This window comes from Opisthocomus hoazin, chromosome 4 (assembly GCF_030867145.1).
Source record: "Opisthocomus hoazin isolate bOpiHoa1 chromosome 4, bOpiHoa1.hap1, whole genome shotgun sequence".
Taxonomy (NCBI): domain Eukaryota; kingdom Metazoa; phylum Chordata; class Aves; order Opisthocomiformes; family Opisthocomidae; genus Opisthocomus; species Opisthocomus hoazin.
In genome coordinates this window covers 71564647-71586128 of record NC_134417.1, presented here as the reverse complement: position 1 = coordinate 71586128, position 21482 = coordinate 71564647, and the positions used below count along the sequence as shown (strand labels likewise).

The following is a 21482-nucleotide window of genomic DNA, read 5'->3' as shown; positions in this document are numbered from 1 at the left end:
ATTTGACATGGATCAGGCATTTGCCATAAACTCCATGACATGGAAGTTACCAAGCCTACCACCTTAAGTCCAAAACACACCAGGATGAAACAACATACAGGTCAGATCACAGAATCACAGAATCACAGAATAGTAGGGGTTGGAAGGGACCTCTGTGGGTCATCTAGTCCAACCGCCCTGCTGAAGCAGGGTCACCTACAGTAGGCTGCACAGGATCTTGTCCAGGCAGGTCTTGAATATCTCCAGAGAAGGAGACTCCACAACCTCCCTGGGCAGCCTGTTCCAGTGCTCCGTCACCCTCAGAGGGAAGAAGTTCTTCCTCATGTTCAGACGGAACTTCCTGTGCCTCAGTTTGTGCCCATTGCCCCTTGTCCTGTCACTGGGCACCACTGAAAAGAGCTTGGCCCCATCCTCCTGACACCCACCCTTCAGATATTTGTAGGCATTTATAAGGTCCCCTCGCAGCCTTCTCTTCTTCAGGCTGAACAAGCCCAGTTCCCTCAACCTCTCCTCGTAGGGGAGATGCTCCAGTCCCCTCACCATCCTTGTAGCCCTCCGCTGGACTCTCTCCAGTAGCTCTTCATCTTTCTTGAACTGGGGAGCCCAGAACTGGACACAGTACTCCAGATGAGGCCTTACCAGGGCAGTGTAGAGGGGAAGGAGAACCTCCCTCGTCCTGCTGGCCACACTCTTCTTGATGCACCCCAGGATCCCATTGGCTTTCTTGGCAGCCAGGGCACACTGCTGGCTCATGGTTAACCTGTCGTCCACCAGGACACCCAGGTCCCTCTCCGCAGAGCTGCTCTCCAGCAGGTCCACCCCAAGCCTGTACTGGTGCAAGATGTCAGGATCTTTCAAAGGGCAGAGGAATGGTTTACCCTGAATATGGTAATAATGCCACTGCCCTGCAGCTGTATGCCGAAAATAGTCAACTTCTGTGGTATCAGGAGGAATCTTGAAATATATCCTGCAGATGAAGGACATCATACTATTGTACTACAATATACATGATGCCTGGGCTGGTACTGACAATGGTAATTATGCACAGTGTAAGTTCATGAATTACTTGAGTTTAATTCTGTTAGTTTTTGAACAACTGTGTCTTCTACCATGGGAGATGAGTGCTACATCTGACTTGGCACTGTAACTGCAATGAAGTCATCCTCAGGGACTTCATGTGACATGCAGAGTTCCCAATAGACAATTCCAACAATTTCCCATTGTATTGCTCTTACGAATTATGTGAAACATGTTTGCTGGAGTCTTAAATCAGCCCAGCTCCCTACAGCTGACATATTGACACTGTCAGTCTATACTGGCATAAGTCTTGTGCAAGATTTCTCTTCTTGAGAAAGAACTATTTTAGGCTTTCTTGAGCCATTTAGGTTAGGCGTTTCGGGGCTTCTCTCTCCAGACTGTCTCCTCAAAAACAACATTTTAAATTCATAGCCCTGTTTCTAAAAATGTTTGTTCGAACTTTAGGAAAACCCAAAGGTTTTTGTTCTTAGTTGAGGCAATACTTAATTGGGGGAAGGGATCCCAAAAGATCTAGCAGGCAAAAATGACACTTTCACATTTTAGCTGGGATTTTTTTCAGAATAACTTTCAATTTTCATTTCAGTTTATCCTTACAAAAACTCACAACTTCTTCAAATCTGTGTTTTTCTATGGACTATTTTCCAAGAGACTTTCTGGTAGAAAAGAGCCATAACCCAGCCACTAAGTTTTAGTATATTTGTGTGCTTGACAGACATTTGTAGACACATCCAAAGTGAGAAAGAGAATATTTACGGTGCCATCACTTCTGTAACTGCAGTTCATAAGTGATATCAAACAGCTTTAAATTAGCTTTAAAGTAACTCATTTGCAAAGTGCCAGTAATATAGCCAGGGTGGAAGACACCTCCATGCTGCCTGGGCACCGAGTGCTCAGCTTCCTGGGCAGATTTTACAATACTTATTGTTTGCAATTGTGGTTTATCAAATTTCAAGATAGCTCAGCAAGTCCACAGTTACAGCTCTGCTGTAGCTGCTTTAAAGATTTTCTTTCTCTCTGGAGGAAACACCCTACCACTGAAATCCTACCACCATGGTGACCAGCGTAAGACATCTCATTTCCTGTGCTAACTACAGTCTCAGTCAAAGATTAAACTCATCATGTGGGACTGAATGAAAAAACAAAGTTTGTGCAGGGGCTGAACTCCTTAAAAGACAAGTCTGTGGTATACAAAAGCATTAGGTGATACTAGATATCCTTGTGAGCAATAGACATGACCAACACCAACATACAGCTACAAGTCTTTCCCAGTTTGCACACTATAGACTGTGCAAGTCATACGGGGATGCTGGAGATGGAAGTTCCTGCCTTAAGCAAAAAGGTAAGAGGCACATCCAAGCTTGCCATCTGCACTCTGTTTCTCTCCTTTCCCTCATCTTCCCCCTGCCCCGAGAGAGCAGCAGGCACTGTGCCGTTTCCTCCTGTCCTGCAAGCGAGCTGGGATCTCCCACGCCATTACCTCATCCCGCCGGAGCGGCTTGAACTGATCCCCCCGAACAGCGCCTGGCTCCGTTCCTGCTGTCGCCCGCTTCCTGTGACCCTTCGAGGCTCAGATTCAAAACATTCGCTGCAGCAGCGATCTTTTGGCTCACTGCAGCGGGCCTTACAGAGCTCAAAGAGTCTGTTTTGTTCAGTCCAGCAAAGGTGGGGTTTTTAATTATTATCATTTTAGGGTTTTTTGCTTACTAGCCTTTTTTTATCCTTTATTTTTTTGGTCAGGCACTGGAATGTGTAAGTACAACACAAAAGTCAATAACATTATGTAAGCATATGCCTCTCATCCAGCCAGGGTGACCACTGCAGGCCAAACATAACAAACAGGCTCGATGTGTTTAGATCTAAATTTATTTAAACCAGAAAAGATTTGAGAAGCAATGTCTTTTTATTCCTTATTCCCTACAGAGTATATGCAGAACTCCATAAGCTGAAAATAAAATCCTGAAATGGAGAGCTTAATATATTTGAAAAGAGAAAGGTTAAAAATGCTTGTCTCTGATGACTCTTGCAAATAAACTCAGCTACCTAAATTTCCCCTGTAAAGAGTTCTTAGAAACGCATTGGGAGAGGCTAACAAGCCTGGTTTGATGTGGGTTTCATTTCTAGTCTTGCAGATGCGTGGGATTATAAATGAAAATCGTAGGCTTCGTTAGCCATACTGGCACGGCCCAGCAGGCTTCCCAGAAATGCTGCGTCTGTGGGTGACAGCTGCCTTTACTGAGCATCACTTCGGCAGAAACCGAGTCTGATAAATTCCCTCCTGAAACATTTCATCCAGTACAGATCAATTTTGATAAACTGCAAAAGGTTTTCAGTTTTATTAGTAACCTACTGGGCCAACGGTTATGGAAACAATAATTTATGCTAGACACTCTCGGTGCATTTTTTCAATTCACTGATTGCATTGCAAGGGTATGACGTGCCTCACATTCTTTCCTAGCCACAGTGATTTCTGACCCAGAGCATGAGCTTCCCTTCTAGACAGCTGAGATGTCTGTATACTCTTCCTGATCCTCACTTAGGTATTTCATAGGTTATGCTGGACATTCGGACACAAGAAGCATTGTTTGCTGTTCAGCCGTCAAGATTAATAATTTGCCTGTACTGAAGTTTTGGCTGATCACTGTGAATATGCTTTTAAACAGAGGGAGATTTTTCTGTCTCCATTTTTTTAATATAGAGGAAATGCTCACAAACACTTCACAGCTACAGGTCTACTGGCTTCCATTACCTACCCTTACGTTGAGGGGTTACATTCAAAGGAAACTTCAAACAATTTATGCTGCTGCAGTACTGTCCCATCAATAAAACCCCGTGACATGCACTGCAGACTGGCAACCTCCTGCTCGCAGCTGGGTGCAGGCAGAGGCCTTGCTGGCATGTTAGTGTCTGCTCTGCTGCAGATGGGAGGGCAGGGAGAAGAGTTACTTGTAACTGCAGAGGCCTGAGATGCCTATGAAACGTTTTGTGCATGTTTGTTGTGTGCATTTGTTGCTGGTGTGAATTACAGAAACACAACGGCGAAAATATTTTCTTCTCACTTTGACGATAAGAGTACACGGTCCAGGCATAGTCGGTAATTTTACCTTTCAGCTGCCAAGTGTAATGCAGAATCTCAAGGCAGTGGTTTTGCATGTTTCTGTGATGTTGTCTGGCAGCACTGATAATTGTAACATTTTTAACAATTTTAAAGCACTGTAAGAAGAGAAAATCTTGCAGTGGTTTCGTTTGCGTGTTCCTCTTACCACATGTAGCTGTTTCGCTGGATGTGTTTCTTGGTTACCAGAGCAACAGTTTCAGATCTAGCATGATTACCTGTATCATAGCACTCATCAGAGATGTGGGCAAACTTTGGAAAGTTCTACATTGAGGAAGTGCTGCTAGTTGCTAGGAGGCAGGAGCTTTCAAAAGCTGTCTCAATGAAAACGCTGATATCACATGCTTAAGTCAACGGCTTAAAAAATGTCATTAAATGATCAGTTTGCTTAAAATATATTTTACTATAAACAAGAAAATAGCTGTTTCATCAATGAATTATCATAGTTTTATAGAGTGCTCATTCAGAGTAAACTAACATCTTTTCAAAAAAGGCTATCAATTGTTATTTAAAGCCAGTTATGCTGTTGAGCCATAACTGATACATGAAACAGCCGATCCCTGTATCCCAAAAACTGTTAAGAGTCCAGAGATGGACACTGGACTTCAACTCTGTTATTAATTTCCTTTGTTAATCAAATGAAATGTTCATTGAGATTTACAGGAATCCTATCCATCCTATATGCATGGAGCAGAGAAAGAATAAGCTGTCACAATATCCAGATTTCAGTAAGTCAGAGAGAAACAGTTGGGAAATTTCGCAGACATGTGGCTGCTTTGGGGTCACAAGACAAAGAGTGAGCAACTGCTTAGCCTGCCCCATGGCAGTGGCTGCATGTGTTAGCAAGATTTTCTGAGTGAAGTATGAACAATCACTTTCACAGGGCTCATCCTCCCTCTGCAATCATTCAGCTTTTCTGTAAGAAGAAAGATATGAGTGGCCACAGATCTCGGCACTTCTCGGCCATTGCCCCAGCCTCAAATAAGCAGCATACCTTAAATACTATTATGTAAGGTCTCATCCAAAATAGTATGGTTATTATTATGCTGACTTTGCATTTATAAAGGGAAGAGCGCTAAAAGTAACTGTTCGCAGATTCCCTGTTTTCATTTTGGTCCTTCTCACAGCTGTCAGTTAATAATGAGAACCAGGTTAGGGCAGACACAGCTATGCAGAATTATAAAACTGACTACTGGCAGTGGTTTAAAAATGAGCACTAGGGAAATTTTGGTGTTTCCCATTCCTTGCAAGAAAAAGCCAGTAAAATCCCAACCCAGTTTATGAATGTCTTTGTTGCCAGAGCAGAGGCGTGTTGATCAGATTCTCCAGTTTACTACATTGGTGGAGGAGGTAGGTGGAGGATTTCCCCTGAGCAGGGGACTTTCTACTGCCATCAGGATAGCAAAGACATCTCTGCTGCTTTCTCCATCAGACTCCACCTTTTCCATGTGTGAATGGCAAGAACACCTTGGAGTCAGGGAAAGGAGAGGGAAAAACAGGGCTCAGCTATGTCTCTCTGTCTGATATAGGGAAATATTGCTCCTCTGTAGCTTTAATTGCTCCAGATAGTGGGCAGCTCCACATAAATTAACTGCTCCTGGCTGCCTACAGCTCCCACTCACCACAGTATCTAGCATTGCTGTGATGTGTAGGTTGCTGAAATAGTAATACAAGGAGCTCAAATTTATTCATCAGTTTTACTAGTTTAAGTAGACTCATAGAATAGTTTGGGTTGGAAGGGACCTTAAAGATCATCTACTTCCAACCCCCCAAGTGGTCTAAAAGCTGCCATTTTCTTTACCTTCACCTTGCATCTCTATGCTCAAGGGGTCCTACTGAAGTCTATCTACTTAGCTGCTAACAACCTTGCTCTTTGTAGCCACCTTCATCATCTTGAAACCTCTTCTTCGGGGTCTTCACCATCCTTGTCCCATGACTGTTTCCTCCAGCTGGCACATTCCCGGTTTTGTTGCGCCATGTGATTCAGCCACCTTCCTCAGTTCTCTGTCAGCCATCCATACAGGCAACTTGCCTCACCGCTGGCTGCAATGTACGCTGTTCTCCTCTGGTACCTCAGCTACTGACCTGCCTTTCAGAAATTCTAGAAGTACTTGTTTTAGTCACCTGCTTACTTCCATGGCTGACAAATAAAGCAGCAGCCCCAGGCTCTGATGAGGAAGATCCACAGGTGAATGACAGAACTGTTTTGAAAAAGCTGGCAAGGACCAATATTCTTACTCTGAAATTTTGTTTCTAATTCCAGATTTCCGCAGCTGATGCATCCCACATTCTGGAGAAGTGTGTTCAAAGGCAGCAGATTTCTCTCTTTTTTGCCCTCCAGTTTCATCTAAAAATTCGTTCTCCACTGAAAGGCAAGAGGTAGGAGCTACTATGACAGGCTGGATGAGGCAGCTTCTAAGGAAAAATAAATATTCCTCAAATCCACCTTGTTTTTGACAGGCTTCTAAGAGGCTCCACAAAAATATTATTAACTCAAGAAATTATTAGAGAAACATGTTCAGTTTTTTTTTTTGTTCATTTGGTTTTTTTTCTGTTGTTTTTTTTTTAATGTTTCATCTTCACTTTACAATATAAATCTACAAACTGAGGCATAGGTGAGTGATTACTTCTATGTGGTGGGTAACCTACATTACAGTGTGCAAGAAATTTACTCTGGTTGGTTTATATATATGTATGTAAATGCATCTGTCTAGCATTTATTTTAAAAACAAGCTACTTATAGTGGGCAACAATGTGTTTGAGTTGCCTCTTCCTTTTCAATTTAGCAAAAGCAGTTTCGCAGTGTTTGGGCAAATTGGAACAGTTTCATCAGTTATTTCCTTCCTTCCTGTTCCACCAGTGCTGCAGGCTTTGAAATGACTTCTCAAAAACATCACGGCACGCTGAAATCATGAAACGCTCAGGCCCATCCGGCTGCCGAGGGCCATTCACAGCGGCTGCTCGGCTGGACCCCCGCGCAGGGACGAGCCCCTTTCGCCGCCCCGCGTCCCCCTTCTCTCCCTGTGCCCTGGCCAGGCACAAACCACCTGAACCGCTGGGCACCCTGTGGTAGCACAGGGCCTGAGGAAGCGCGATGGGCTTGGGGACTTGATGGCTGCCCCTGTGTGGAGACATTGACCCCAAGGGGCCTGATGGCGGGGAGAAAGGCCTCCTCCTGATCCCCCAGCTCCCGGGAGGGTGCAGGTGGCAGAGCTGCCGGCCAGTAGCGGCCCCGCGTCCGTCTGCCATTGCCCCACGTCCACCTCGGGGCAGCGGAACCAGTCGTGACAGCTTCATCCTCCGGGCCTAAGCCCACTTTGGGGTTTAACGAGCAATTAGCAACGCCAATTAAGCCGCTGTTCGGGGCTGCGCAACAAGCGGGGTTCAGCACGGAGTTGTTGTCCGTGAGGTGGAAGGAGGAGGGCGGGCAGGTAGGAACGAAAGAGCGGCGGAACGGGCGGGCGGCGCTCGGGGGGGCCGCCGGGAGTGCCGGGCCGGGCGCCGGCTGCCGGAAAATGGCGGCGCTGCGGGTGTTGGAGCTCTACAGCGGCATCGGGGGGATGCACCAGGCCCTGAAAGGTACCGGCGAGCGGCCGCCGCCCCCCTGCCCACCCCCACCTCCGAGGGCGCCATGTTCTCGGTGAGACCCCCGACCCTTGGGGGGGTGGGGGGGCTGTGAACGGCGCCATCTTCTCGATGGGGCGGGCTAAGATGGCCCCTCTCCTCCCGCAGCCACTTCCCCAGCCGGGCATGTCGGCCCCCCCCCTCCCCACTGCCTTGCACAAGCACGGTGCGGGAGGGCGAACCCTCGTCCCAAGCTCCGGAGGCACAACCTCCCGCTCTGCAGGGGCGGGAAAAGCGACCTGACGGCGGTGGGTTGGGTGTTGAAGGGAGCCGGGGAGGGGGCTGCCCCACGGGGGGCCTGCGTGGGGGTGAACTGCGAGGGGCGCTGGCAGCCGGGCTGTGGCTGGCGGCGTGTCCGCGCTGGTGGTGCGTGGCTGCAGGCCGAGCAGCGCCCGAAGGCGTTCGCGGCCTGCTGGGAGCCACCAGGTACCCGGGAGTGCGCTGGGGTGGAAATGGTGGGTCCGTGGGCCTGCCTTGGCCTGCGCGGCTGCTCCTGGGAAGGCCGTGGTTTCGTCTGTGTTAATACGTGCTCCGACTATGACTGACAAACCATTGCTGCAAATGGGGTTGGGATCACGCAGAAGCAGAGGGGGACAGTCAGATTAGCCAGGCTATCCCACAGGCTTGGTTTTCATGACGCACGGTTAGGTGGATAGCTGATACGTGATCCATGACCCATATGTGAGACTGGTATAACATTTTCTAAATATGAAAACTGGTATAGAGAGTTCGTGCTAGACCATGTGCCCAGGTGAGTTTTTGATCTGGTGCAAGGAACCCTCGAGCTGGATTTGCCGGATTGTTAAAGCATGGCCTGGGTGGCCTTCAGCAAGCCGTGTAGACTCTCTGACTTGGCTTCCCCAGATAAAAAATTGAGCTAGGGCTTTAGATGTCCTTTGTAAAGTACCCTAGGCCTTGTTACGTTGAAGTACAGATTTCAACAAAAATTTGTGTAATTGAAGAAAACAACCACAATGATTTTAAATGTAACTACAATCCCTCAAATACTTCAGCCTTCATAACCATTAGCAGCCCTTCTATTATACTCTGCAACAAAGAGAATATTCATAAAAACATCAGGTGAAAAGTTATCTTTTTAATTTTTCAGTGAGCTGAGTAAAATTAAAAGTTTGTGTACAGCATAGAATTAATTTAGCACCATTCATTCACTTAAAGCAGACTAAAGAGTTGGCAGTGTGTCAAAGAAAAGAGGGTGCTGGACATTGTATATTGTGTAATGGTAATGTTCTACTTTTCTAGTAGTCTGGTTTCTGAAGTGATGAGGAGCTATCCATGTGATAGGCAATTTCTGTGTTTCCACAGAAAGTGGACTGGTTCCTGAAACTTAGCCTGCACCATGGTCCTTCACTCAGCCATTTGTCATGTGTTGGGGGGTGTGTGTGTGTATGTATGTGTGTAACAAAGCTTTACTGAATGTTATCTAGCTCTGTTCTTAACAATAATAGATGTCTTGTGAAAGTTTGGTAATGTTCTGCAATAGTTAATAAATTGTAATGCCAGATGTGATATCCTGTGGATGACTACCTAAGAAATCGTCATTTACAACACAACAAAATGCTTAAAAAAGATTTGGAATCTTGGGAATGCAGCCTTAGAAGATTATTGGAATACTGTAAACGTGTATGCAGTACATACGTGCTCTCAAGCCTTCCTATACGCAGTAACTATCTCATTTACATCGTGTCGTTTGGAGGGTGAAGGAATTAAGCAAAACCTTTTATTATTTTGTGAAAGGGTAAATTTATTTCCAAGCTTACTGTTTCTGAACTTGCTGAACAAATGCATCAGTGTCAGTGCACGTTGTAATTTCTGTTATTCTAGGCTTGCACTGGACTGAAGAAATTACGGTAAGTATGAAGAGTGAGACCGAGATTCTTCTGTAGTGGTGGCAGCCAAAGGGTCTGTGTATAAGAGGACACTTAAATTATTATTTGTGTAAATGACCTTGGATAGTACTAAATGGTGAAATGCCAACTGAAATTTGCAAAATGTGTCAATACAATGCTATTTGCATTGCAGTTGGTGTAACTTTTTTTCAAATCTGGGTGCTTATTTTTCTGGGAAGCATGTGAGAACTCAGCCCATAGGCGTTGTGTTGTCTTGGAAAAGTCTAAACCTTACGCTTCTAGATGAAAATCTTCTTTTGAGTGTTGTTAAACTAATAATTGGGCAATTTGAATAAAAAGGATTCTATGCAATTTGCACTGAGTTCCGTCTGAACATGAGGAAGAACTTCTTCCCTCTGAGGGTGACGGAGCACTGGAACAGGCTGCCCAGGGAGGTTGTGGAGTCTCCTTCTCTGGAGATATTCAAGACCCGCCTGGACAAGATCCTGTGCAGCCTGCTGTAGGTGACACTGCTTTGGCAGGGCGGTTGGACTAGATGACCCACAGAGGTCCCTTCCAACCCCTACCATTCTGTGATTCGGTGACAGGTCATTATATAAAAGTGGTTTTGATGAATTGAATTACATTCAGGAATACTGAGATAGTCAGGCATTTTGATCGTTTCTGATGTTTTCTCTTTTTAATTCTCCTAGACATCTGGATTCAGTTTTCTTATACAATTTGTAAAACAACAAAGTAAAGTCAAGGGGGATTTAAGTGTTTGCTTTTATGTGGAAATCAAACAGAAAAATGTTCCTATGTAAGTACTTTTTGTATATAATAACAAGGTTGCTTATATGTTTTAGGCCTGTATATGTACATGAAACCATGCTATTTGAAAGTGTTGCTGATACAATTTTTTGGATATTATTTAGCAAATGACAGATTGTTTGGCATCTTCCGTTGAAATCAACTACAGAAGTATTAGAAGGTTTTTTTCTGTATAAATGTGAAGCTTGAAAGAAAGCCTTCCATTTTGCTAGTGCTTTCATAAACCAGATACACAAGAGATGAAGATTATGTGTAATACTTTATTTTCTTGGTATGGTTTCTAGTGAGTCTGTACAGCCAAGAAAAATGATAGACACATGTAGAAAAGAGAGTGAGCATGGAATACTGAAGTGGCAGCACCTCAGGAAAGCTATTTGTTTTACAAAAGGGATTTTGCAGTTCTGGCTCAGCATTGGTTCCTGGCCGCATCATGTAGCCGGTTTGTGGCCAGTTATGATTCGTGGAGCTGGTCCAACTTTCTACTTTTCTCTGCAATTGCCAGTGTTTCCAATTGGCAAATAGGTATTTTCCAGGAAATCTTACACTGCCTTTTCTATGTTGAAGCCTTTCTGTCTGTGTTCCTTCATAGACTTAGTTTTAGGATAGCATATACTGGAGTTTGCAGGATGAGGATGTTCATTGTTTTGGCAGCTGTCATTAAAGCAGAATGCATTTGGCACCAAGTAGTATGCGATTGGTTTTGAGATTGTCCTCACCTACAGTAAGAAATAATTGAATTTTATTAAATTAATGGAAGTTTATACACTCTTATAAGTGTTTCTCTATTAACAGTACATAGGAGTTATTAGTGCATAGTTACATAGTTGAATCTGGTTCATTCTGGTTCATTTTGACAGTGAAAAGCAGGGTGTTCCTGTACTTAGATTTCAGTCCAAAACTGAAAATGAAAAATCTTGGGGATTGTCTGGCTCTGTGTAGATGCTTCAGCTGTAGATAACTCAGCAAATGCAGAATTTTTAGTTTTAGATTTTGAATGCTTTTATAATAGTAAGTTTAAACAGCAAAGACATGCAAAAAGATATGATTTAGAAAGCTGAGGTTGATTGAGGTCAGAAATCAGAGAGTCTGTTCATATTCACACTCTTGAAAGATTGAGGCAGCTGAGAGATGGGAGTGCCTTTCTTTCCTTCTTCCCACCCGGTGTTCCAAACTTTGAGAAATTTATAAAGGTTGATGTTTAGATCGTATGTATGTAAATCTACAATACTTTATATATATATGTGTGTGTGCATGAATGTATTCTTCATATATAAAGTGCACAGTTTCTGCAGTGAAAAATAGTGTTTTATTTTTAGAAAATCTATGGCTACAAATTAATTTCCTTTGCAACTTCCCCATCAAACAAACAGCCTGCTATTCCTCATTCCCAACCAAAACAAAGTTAAACTGGTATATTAATTTAGACAGTTTTCCTGTGAATAATAGGTGCCAGGCCTCTGCCACAAGTGTTTTTAATCTGCCAGGTTACTAAATAAGTCTCTGTGCATGAAACATGAAAGGATATCTTTTAAAAAATACTGTAATTTTTGCAGTGATAAAGTTGGTGGTATTTTTCCTCTGCAATTGTTATATTTCAATTTTACAGAGTAAGAATTTGAGTCTCTTGTACTCTGTCATCTCTGTGAATTGCACAGCATAATAAACTGGTGTGCGTAATTACACTAAGCGTAGCTATCTCAGGAGGAGAGGCAAAGGAGACAAAACTGGCAAGCAGTTTTAGGATTCAGCACAATGCAACACAAAAATATTGCCTGTTTGAGCAAGTTTTTACACCTAAACTAATTTTGATGTAGTGCCTCTCTAAAATACAGCCTTTTGTAGCACAGGATGGTGCCAATTGTGCTATAATGTAAATTTACATAGTTTATGTAGCTGAAAATGAACAAATTGTGTATAAATAGAACAGTGAAAAAAGTTAGGAAGTATCCTGCAGGAAGCAGGTATCAAGTTTACTGACAGTTGTGTTGATGGTAGCCATGGGCAGTTCAGCCTAATCGTTTCAACTGAGCGCTGACAACTCAGAAATGAAATCTTTGCTCTGTGATAAAAGGAAACAGGACTGACAAAACATGTGACTAATCTTCCCTTTTCCATCTGTTTCCGTATACCTATTAGAATAGATAATTGTTCTGGCTCTGATTTTCCAGTGTGCTGTGGTCCACCAGGCTCTGCTGACGTTGTTGGTGTGACACCATGTATTTTCGTGTGCTCTGCTGGCATTGATGATTCTATTACAGAACTACAGTGGTGAATATAAACAGATCTATGTTAATTTTAAAGTCTGCTAGAAACACATGACAAAGGAATCAATTCTGAAGAGGAAAAGGGCAGATACTGTAATGTCAGAAATTTTAATTTTGGCGTTTGAAGATGGCACCTTTTTTTTTTTTTTCTAAATCCGAAGCTAATACATGCATCCCATCTTCCTTTGTTTCAAATGCTGTGCCTTCCAATCATTACAGCAGTGTCCCTTTCACTTGAGTGTCTACTACATAGCTGAAATGGCTTGTAAGTATTGTGTATATGACAAAATAGAGAATTAGGACCCAAAGTTTGATTTCTACCTCTTCAGGCAATTTAAACAACAGTTAAAGGGTTTCTGCTATGTGGATCCTAGAGGTTGTAAGGCTCAAGTGCAAAATCAGTACTTTCCTAATAGGATGATACAAATTTGAGTTCACCTGTTTTCAGCCAAGAGAAAGTGTTACCATCTAGTCTACCTAAAAATAAGCCCTAACACTTCCCTCAGTAACTTCCTTGTCTTGTCTGTGGCTTCTTTTTGAGCTACAGCATCTTGTTCAGAGACGCAAAGTCTCGGTTTGAAAGTTGTGGTGTTGAGAAATATTACAAATAAAGTATTCCAGCAGCTACTTATTTCCACTGAGAAAATGTGTAGTTGTTTTTTCTTTAGTCTGCAGAAAATTAAATTGTTTTCTGCATAGTTGTAATTCTCTTAAATGGCTGTGTTTTGAAAATTGGGTGTACTTGTTTAGGGGGGAAAAAAAAGAAAAGCCTCCAGAGCTCTGCCTTTTTCTGTATTTAAGTTCTGCTGTGTTTTGATGGATTGATTTAACATCTCACTAAGTCAGTGGTTCAGGGGCATTTTCATAGTCCTGAGTTGCTTTTGTGCCTTTTGTCAGTGGGAATAGTTAAACACAGTCTTGATTCTGTTGTGGGTTTTTTGTTTTTGTTTGGTTTTTTTTGACTCCACTTTTATTCTTTTTTTATGATGCATTCCAACAGTCATTTTCAAGTAATAAATATAATTGCTATAGCAAAACAGAGTATCACAGTTTGACATCGAAGTTATTTAAATTTTGGAAGAAGTTCTTAAAAAATGTTTCATTTTCGCACTGTTTGAAATGTACACAAGCTTTTCTTTGTTAGGTTGGATGTGTGAGATCTGCTTGTCTGCTCGAGCTACTTCGTGCGTTTCCAGGGTATTTCCACACAAATACACTTAATCAGCTTTTAGAGGGAGTCTGTTCTGTAACAGGAACTCCCAAGTGAGCCACAGCTTTTGAGTGAAAAGGGGGAGAAGCTTTGAAAAAGTCATCAGGTCTTTGAATTGGGAAAAGGGGATGTAAGGTGGAATAGTTCAGGAGAAGTTCCTGTCCCTTTTCCATGCGAGTTAACATCTCTGGTTTAGACTGAACAGTGTATGGCAAGGGGACTCAGTAAATTGCTGTTAGGTATGTGCTCTTTCAGTATTTCCAGGCACTTGAGCCTGTGAGGCCCCTTGATGGAAACTCCCAGTACTTCTTTTTTCTTGTATGTATGCAGGGAGAAATTGGATTCACGTTAGTAAAAAGGATGAGTGTCTGAATCATGAGTTGTGAGAGAAAGCGCACTGCCTGCCTTTCCAGTTGTCATTTTTAAACTACATGTTAATTTGGATAATAATTGCAGGTTCTTGGTGTTTTTGTTTTCTGCTGTTGTCCCCTGTCCCGTGTGTTGTCCCCATGTGTTGTCGTCCATCCGTGTGTCGTGTGTGTGTCCGTTCCCCCCCCGCCCCGTTCTGGAGTGCCTGGAACACACAGTAAGGATCAGCTTGTCAGGACAACACGTTTTAAGAACTGAAACAATAAGTGAGAAAAGCAGCCTCTTAAACAGCACTTCAAGTTTGTTCCCATTACTTAGGTGTAAAAACTTTGTTTTAGGAAGATGAAAGTGTTGGTTCTTGAATGTGCTTGTACATCGAGACAGTCATCCTGCTAAGTCAGCGTTCTTTTCACGCTAGATGTCAGTGTTAACGTACCTGTTCTGTAACCCCAGGTGTAGTCATTCTGTTGTCTTTGTGGGTACGCCTGTATTTAATACTTCAGTTACAATTTCTGGTCATAAGACAGGAACTGCAAATAACGCTTTGTATGTTGACCCTTAATGGGTGGCTGTCTGTAACTCTTTTTGTTGTGAAACTCCTGTTCTTTTTGCCCTCTGTTGCACCAAGTAAATCCAGGAGAACCAGGTTGGTCTTTGTTAAAATGTTGCCAATACCCAGATTTCTCTTGCATCTTAGTTTTGAATAAGATGGCCTTGAAAACCTGAGAGATAGTAGGTGGGTGATAATTGCATCACTCAAAAGTAAATCCACTGGGGACAACATACTTGGTTTTTCATCCCTTCAAACTGTAAATAATTAGATGACTAGCAGTAATTCATAAGATGTCTCTTAAGGTCATTTGTTAATGTGTTACTTGAGCGTGTTCTGAGACTCCTCAAAGGCATGTGGCTATTTGCCTTGTTTCAGTTTACAAAAAAATTGTTTTGAATTGCCTGTGTTTCATCTGGGGCTTTATAAATGGTGCCCATAGTGTAACCGTAATGTCAATTTCCTGGTGGTTGAAACTAGTCTCGTATATCAGGAAGTACGGTCTCTGTTTTCTGCCTGCGGCTGTAAGAGTGACCACAGCCTATCTTCCTGGGTAAAAACCCTCAGTGAAGGTGTTGTGGTTAGTAATAATAAATAGCGTGACATGGTAAGCACTGTTCTTTTTATGTCTTTAGCTTCTGTAGAACCTGTTATTCTGTTACTCCATAAATAAATCACTGCTTATTTACGTTCTTTTTAGTGTATTTTTCTTTCAGGATTTTAGTTGTCGGTAGGTTTGTTACACTGTGCTCTCTTCAATAACACCTCTTAAGTGTCCAGAAGTACTTCCTTTGATATCAAGAGAACAGGAGCTGCATTTGGTATTTTGGGGAGCTTGAGCTCAAAGGAGGCAGCAGCTGGGTTCAAGGCCTAAGGTTTTATTGAAATATAAGCACAAATGTTTTTTTGGGCAAGTTTTATTGCAAGAGTAGATGTATCACAAACATTTATTGGTGCCATTTTCTCACAGTGAGAAGTAGTATACTTCTAAAATAACACATGTAGTTCCTCTAAGTTGTCAGTGGCTGGAGAGGCTCAGGCAGTGGCAGGGGGGGCTCGGTAGGTTGACCCAGCTGTGTTCCTGTAGTTGAGGAACTTGGTGGCCACAGAGACCAGCTGAGTGCAGGTGGGAGTGCTGTAGAGATGCTCCATATTTGGAGTTTGTGTGACTGTATCTACAAATTAAGAAGTGTGCATCCATTTTTGGATATATATTTGGAAGGGAAGTGTTGGCCATATGATTAGAAACACGGTATATGTTTCGTGTGAAGTTTTAAAGGCAAAACAGCAGAGTTCGATCATGTAATTTCACTTTTATTTTGAGTGTAGCTGTAATGCAACTGAACAAATGCGTTTTTCCAAGAGTAGGAAAGAGAAGCTATAGTTTTCAAATTTTCTTTGTAATTTCAGAAAGCTGCACATCTGCAAAAGTTGTTGCTGCTGTTGATGTGAACACTCTTGCCAATGAAGTTTATAAGCACAACTTTCCCAGCATACCACTATGGGCAAAGACAATTGAGGTGAGTAATCAATGTCTTTTTTACTCTAGTATGGCATTTGTAGAATTAAGTTATATTCACTGTGCTTATTTAGTAAGAAGAGAAACAAAAGGGTTTAATTTATGTTGTTATGAATAGAGTGGTTTTACAATAACTTTGATTTCTTATGCTACGGTTGCTTGTTGAAGTTAGAGGGATGCTCTCACTGCAGCCTTTTCCTGAAAGTCTTGGCTGCAGCATCAAGAAAGGTTACATGAATGTCAAGAGGAATGCTTATCACCAACAAAGGAATGACAAAGATCATATTTTTAAATTAAAAAAAATATTTTCATGGATTTTTAAAGAATTTAATTAAATCACTTGGAGGCATGCCTTCATTTTGTAGTTATAGTTGAGCTCAGTAAAACACAAGACAATATACTGGATGGGACAGTCTTGCATTTTTTTGTGGGCTCAGTAGATCAAATTTTTTAGGAATTCTGTCCCTTTTCCAATTTGTTTTTAGAAGAGCTAGGTAAAATTGGATTCTGTTTTAATAATTGAGGGGAAAACCAGGTGTGTCATTTTGCCTGGATTGAGTTAGAAATTACTGTATGCTGCTGCTTTTACAGTTTTACAACGTGACTGTAGAAGGTACTGAATTTAAGACACCAACTTAAGTAAGACTTCAATAGACCACTATAAGTCGCTCAGTAATAACAGGCTAAATGATAGTTTTGTATGGAAAAGAAGAAGAATGCTTGCCTATGTCTCCTTATAATAGATATGAGCAGATTACAGTCACTAAAACCTTCTATAAATTTGTTGGAAAAAGAAAAAACTTTTGTCTAGTTTCTGTGGGCAGTTATATTACATTTGCTATATAGATATTCCTCAAAATATGTAAGGCAGTGATTTCTTTGTCCAGCTTGTAGTTACTTAATCATTATACTTTTTCTTTCCTCTTGGCCCCTTAATGTGTTCTCTTTCTAGTGTTAGTTACAATTTAGTCTAGAGGAACTTCTATGTGTGTAACTAATTTGTGCCACAGACCTAATTCTTTCTCTCTGAACAGAAATACTTTTGCAGTGTAGGGCTTTCAGCCATATAATATCTTCGAGGGATTTTTACTGGGCAAAAACTGGGATGAGGGAAACTTTATAGGATGTGTTAAGAGCAAGCTCCTAAGAGTTAAAATCCAATTGAACCTGTAAAAATTATCATGTTAACACTTGACCTGCTTTTCTGTTCAGATATTTTGTCTTTTGAGAAGATCTAATATTTTTTCACCTGTTTTGAATATGTTAATATTGTTTCTGATATGCAAAGACTTAATATCTGAATAATGAAACTTATTTGGAGGAGGGATGGGGAGAAATAACTAGTCAGTATTTTGATGTGATCTACCGAAAGAACTGCGCTACACACCTCTTCTGAAAGAATGAGTAGATAAAAACCTCGAGATGGTTGATGCTAACATCATTAGTGTTTTTGATTCGTATTCAAATCAATTAATGCATATTTGCATTGTATGGTTTGCCAAGGTAGAAAAGATTGGAATTATTAGGTTAAATGGGAGATCAGGTAGTTTTTTGCTAGGTGAAGCGTATAGTGGAAGTAAGAGGGATAGTTTGATCTGGAAGATGACTTGAGAGTTTCATACAGTTTACAACACTCAACATTCTTCTATTTTTTTTCCTTATTCAGGGCATAACACTGAAAGAATTTGACAGATTATCTTTTGATATGATTTTGATGAGTCCTCCCTGTCAGCCATTTACAAGGTAGATATAGCACACTTTGGAGAAAAGTGCAGTTATTACAGTATGTTATTACTGTTAAAGGAGAAATGTTTTCAGAAGTGCCACTATGTGTGGTTTATCTGTGTATCTTTCTCTTCCCAAGCAAAAGTGTTGTAGATCTGTTCATGATGGTGTTACTGAAGTGGAAGAAATACAGCAATTTGAATCTTAATTTAAACTGAATTAAAATAGATGTAAGAAACATGATCAATAATTAAGTAAGCTTCTTGCAGCACCTGTTCTGCATGCAGTGAAATTAGAAGATTTTGCTGTTCGGGAGTGCTTTCTTTCCCTTCAGATATCAATCTAATTTTTTTCTGGGGAAACTCCAGAAGGAGGATTGGAGTTTCTCACTCCTGCCTGAGACGAAGAGTGTAATCTGGTTTTATCTGTACTTTGAAAATTGCACATGCACACAAATAGTTTATTCTGAGGAGTGTTCTATTTTAGCCAAGAGTAGGAGGGTAACGGCTTTGAAATGATTTTGTGGATGATACAGAGAAATATCTTGCTGATTAAGAGCTGAACTTACTGAGATGTTATCTGTCATATTAGTTTCAAATTAATATTGCTTGACAGCAGTGACCAGTGAAGGTAAAATTCTAGTACCTGTACTCGTGCAAAGTAGTAGCTTCATGAAAAAGTCTGTTCATGGTGATGAAACTGCCTGTTTAAGAAAGCGTATCTCATTGAATGCTCCAAGACTAAAAAGAAATCCCTTCAGAGTGGTGCTGATGTAAAAAAGTGTTTGTGCAAACCTATGATCTATACAATTTTTTTTTAATAATCTGGTGAGAAGAAAAATCTGTGTATGACTAATTAATTTAGAGAGATGATAAAGCTCTTCAAGATTTTCTGTTTTTTAATGAGCTAATACAAGTGTAAGTTAGGGGAACACAGGCCTGGGATTGTTATATTATGTTACCATTTTTGTAACCTACAGGAGCTGTCCAGTTTAATGTTACAAAAATGGTTACAAAGTTATTCACATGGGGCTCAATCCTGCAAACTGGTGAGCACAGAGGCTTTAATTCATAGAAATAAGTTAATATATTCAATTTAAAATAGTGAGGTATTCCCAGGAATCTAGTGGGGGTTTTTTGTTCTTTCAGAGCCGAGTGTGTTCAAGGGGTTTGCTGGACAAGACCAGAATGCTAAATGCTTTGCAGATGGGGAGTGGATTTCATTACTGAATGCTTCGATTTTAACCTTGCTGTAAGCTAATGGATTCCAGGGGCAGACTGTAATTCCTTAGAGCATTTGTTAGGATGCTGCCTTTGTGAGCTCATATCTGTGCATGATGCTTTTGCAGAATCTCTTTTTGAAACTCAAAAGAAAAAGCGTTAGCATTGAGTAGAAAAAAGCAAGTCAAATGTCAGTTTGCCTTAAGTAATATGCAGGTGTTTCTTTATTCTTTCTTAGAATTGGCCTGCAAGGTGATGTGTCCGATCCACGGACAAAGAGCTTTCTCTATATCCTTGATATTCTCCCAAGGTATAAATGAACTTCTACTTCAGTTCTTAAGCCTTTGTTGTAACTAAGTAGGTCTTTTATATTTCAGTGTGAGATGTCATCTATTATGTTTTACAGGGATACTACTAGTATTGTGTTGTATTACTTGTAAGTTACATACGATCATGTGAAAACAAACAAATACTTGTATTTTACTAATGCCATCATCTCTTAGTTACTGTGCAGCTTTCATTGTTTGGTTTTCTTTTTATTTTGTGTCTTTTTAAACTGTGGCTGTATCAGAAGTAAAAAATTTGAGATATTTATTTTCAGTTCATCAAATGTGCATTGACTGTTTAGAAGCAGGAGTAGGTAATGTAATAGTTTGCTAATGGACATCGTGGAAACATGGTAATTGTTTGAAATACTTTTTTTTAAAAAAGCTTTGATTCAATAGTGAGTCACCTTTAGGTAACATTTGAAAGTTTGTTTAAATATGTTACTGACTGCACAGTACGTTACATCTTCTGTCGCCTTCCATTCTTTCTTAAAGTGTCTATTCTGTATTTTTGGTGCTGCGTCTAGATCTCTTGGGGCAGTTTGTGTATTTTTGGTTTGTAGTACAAACTCTTGGATAGTAATACTAAAGCATTCAAATAACGCTGCATTGTCTGAATGGTGCCCTTGTCTTTGTATTGATCTGTCATTTTTGCCTTGTCAGGCCCCGTTTTCTGATTAAATAGTCGTAATTATTTCTGTTGTTTATGTCTTAAATTTTGAAACAGTAAATACAAACAAATCTTTGCTGATCTAAGTTGTTTGTACTGAGAGTGTTAAAAATCAGCTCCAAGTAATGCTTGTACTCTTTTCTGGAAAGAGATGCATAGCACTGTAAGAACCCTTCCTGGGGAATTGGATCAAGCAGTTACTCTGGGAGCTTATCCAGCAGAAATCTTTGCTTCTGGATTGAGACGCCCATTGGGCATGAGCCTGACAATTTGCATCATTTACAGTCTGCCAGACACTAACCATTCCTGGCAGTCCTGTTTCTGCTGAAGACTGGGACAGCTGTTCTCTATATATTCCTTTGTTGGTTAGTGTTGCTCTCAGAGTTGGAGGAGGATGAAGGGAGGTTTGGTTGTCTTTTTTTTTTTTTTTCTTTTTTTAATGAATGCTTTCTGCACAGATGCAAACTGGTACCAATAACAGCCTTTCTTTCAATCTGCTGTTAACACTGGGAGGAAAGGGTCTTCATCCTTCTTCCAGAAACAACTTTTTTGCATCCAACATTAAATGGGACCACCTCTTTGCCCTTGACATCAGCAGATAAAGAACAGATACAGAAGGGCTGAGCGGCCTGGCTGGGATCACCTAGGAAATCTGTAGCAGAGAACACAAAATGGAACACAATATAGGTTCTGTAGCGTAGTAAGTTAGACAATTAATAGATTAAAAAAAAATTTATTATTACTCCCCTGCTTCTAGCAGAGACACAGAAATAGGGAGATAATGTGGATTTCCCAAAGTTGCAGAGGATGGCTTTTCTGGAGCGAGGAATGTAACTCTGTCCTCCAGACTGACCTTTCAGAACGATAAATTGAAATCAGTAGATAGTGTGTAAGTTAATGATTTGTCAGAATAATAGTACCTTCCTTGTCCTTAAGGGAATCCTGACCTCAGTATTCCTTTCTGCTAAATGGAGACAGTGAAGAGTCTGGCTGCTTTTGGGACGCTGTTATGCATTAGTATGGAAATCTTGCTTCCTGGTTGCTGTGGGCTTAACTGGATAAAGGGCAGAAGCTTGTCCTACTCGAAACCAAAGCTTTAGACGCTGCAGGACGTATGTTTTTCATCATGACGATGCAAAGGGTCTGGGCTTGGCTCTGGCACTTTATCTCAACACCC

General features: G+C 41.2%; 1 protein-coding gene across 9 annotated transcripts in view; it reads left to right on the top strand.

Annotated features, from left to right (window-relative positions):
• The first annotated feature begins 7512 nt into the window (after window positions 1-7512).
• TRDMT1 (tRNA aspartic acid methyltransferase 1) overlaps window positions 7513-21482 on the top strand; it is a 36309-nt gene continuing 22339 nt past the window's right edge. For 3 of the 9 annotated variants that reach the window (XR_012763780.1, XM_075419443.1, XM_075419442.1), the window contains exons 1-4: window positions 7636-7729; window positions 16256-16365; window positions 18031-18107; window positions 19548-19619. Coding sequence is in view for 8 of the 9 variants with exons in the window: in XM_075419443.1 (XP_075275558.1) it covers window positions 7666-7729; window positions 16256-16365; window positions 18031-18107; window positions 19548-19619 (323 nt within the window). In the remaining variant the exon portion in view is untranslated. Of the gene's footprint in view, window positions 7582-7619; window positions 7791-7868; window positions 8023-10334; window positions 10442-16255; window positions 16366-18030; window positions 18108-19547; window positions 19620-21482 lie in introns of those variants that run through there. The other 6 variants (XM_075419450.1, XM_075419447.1, XM_075419449.1 and 3 more) reach the window with 6 other exon arrangements.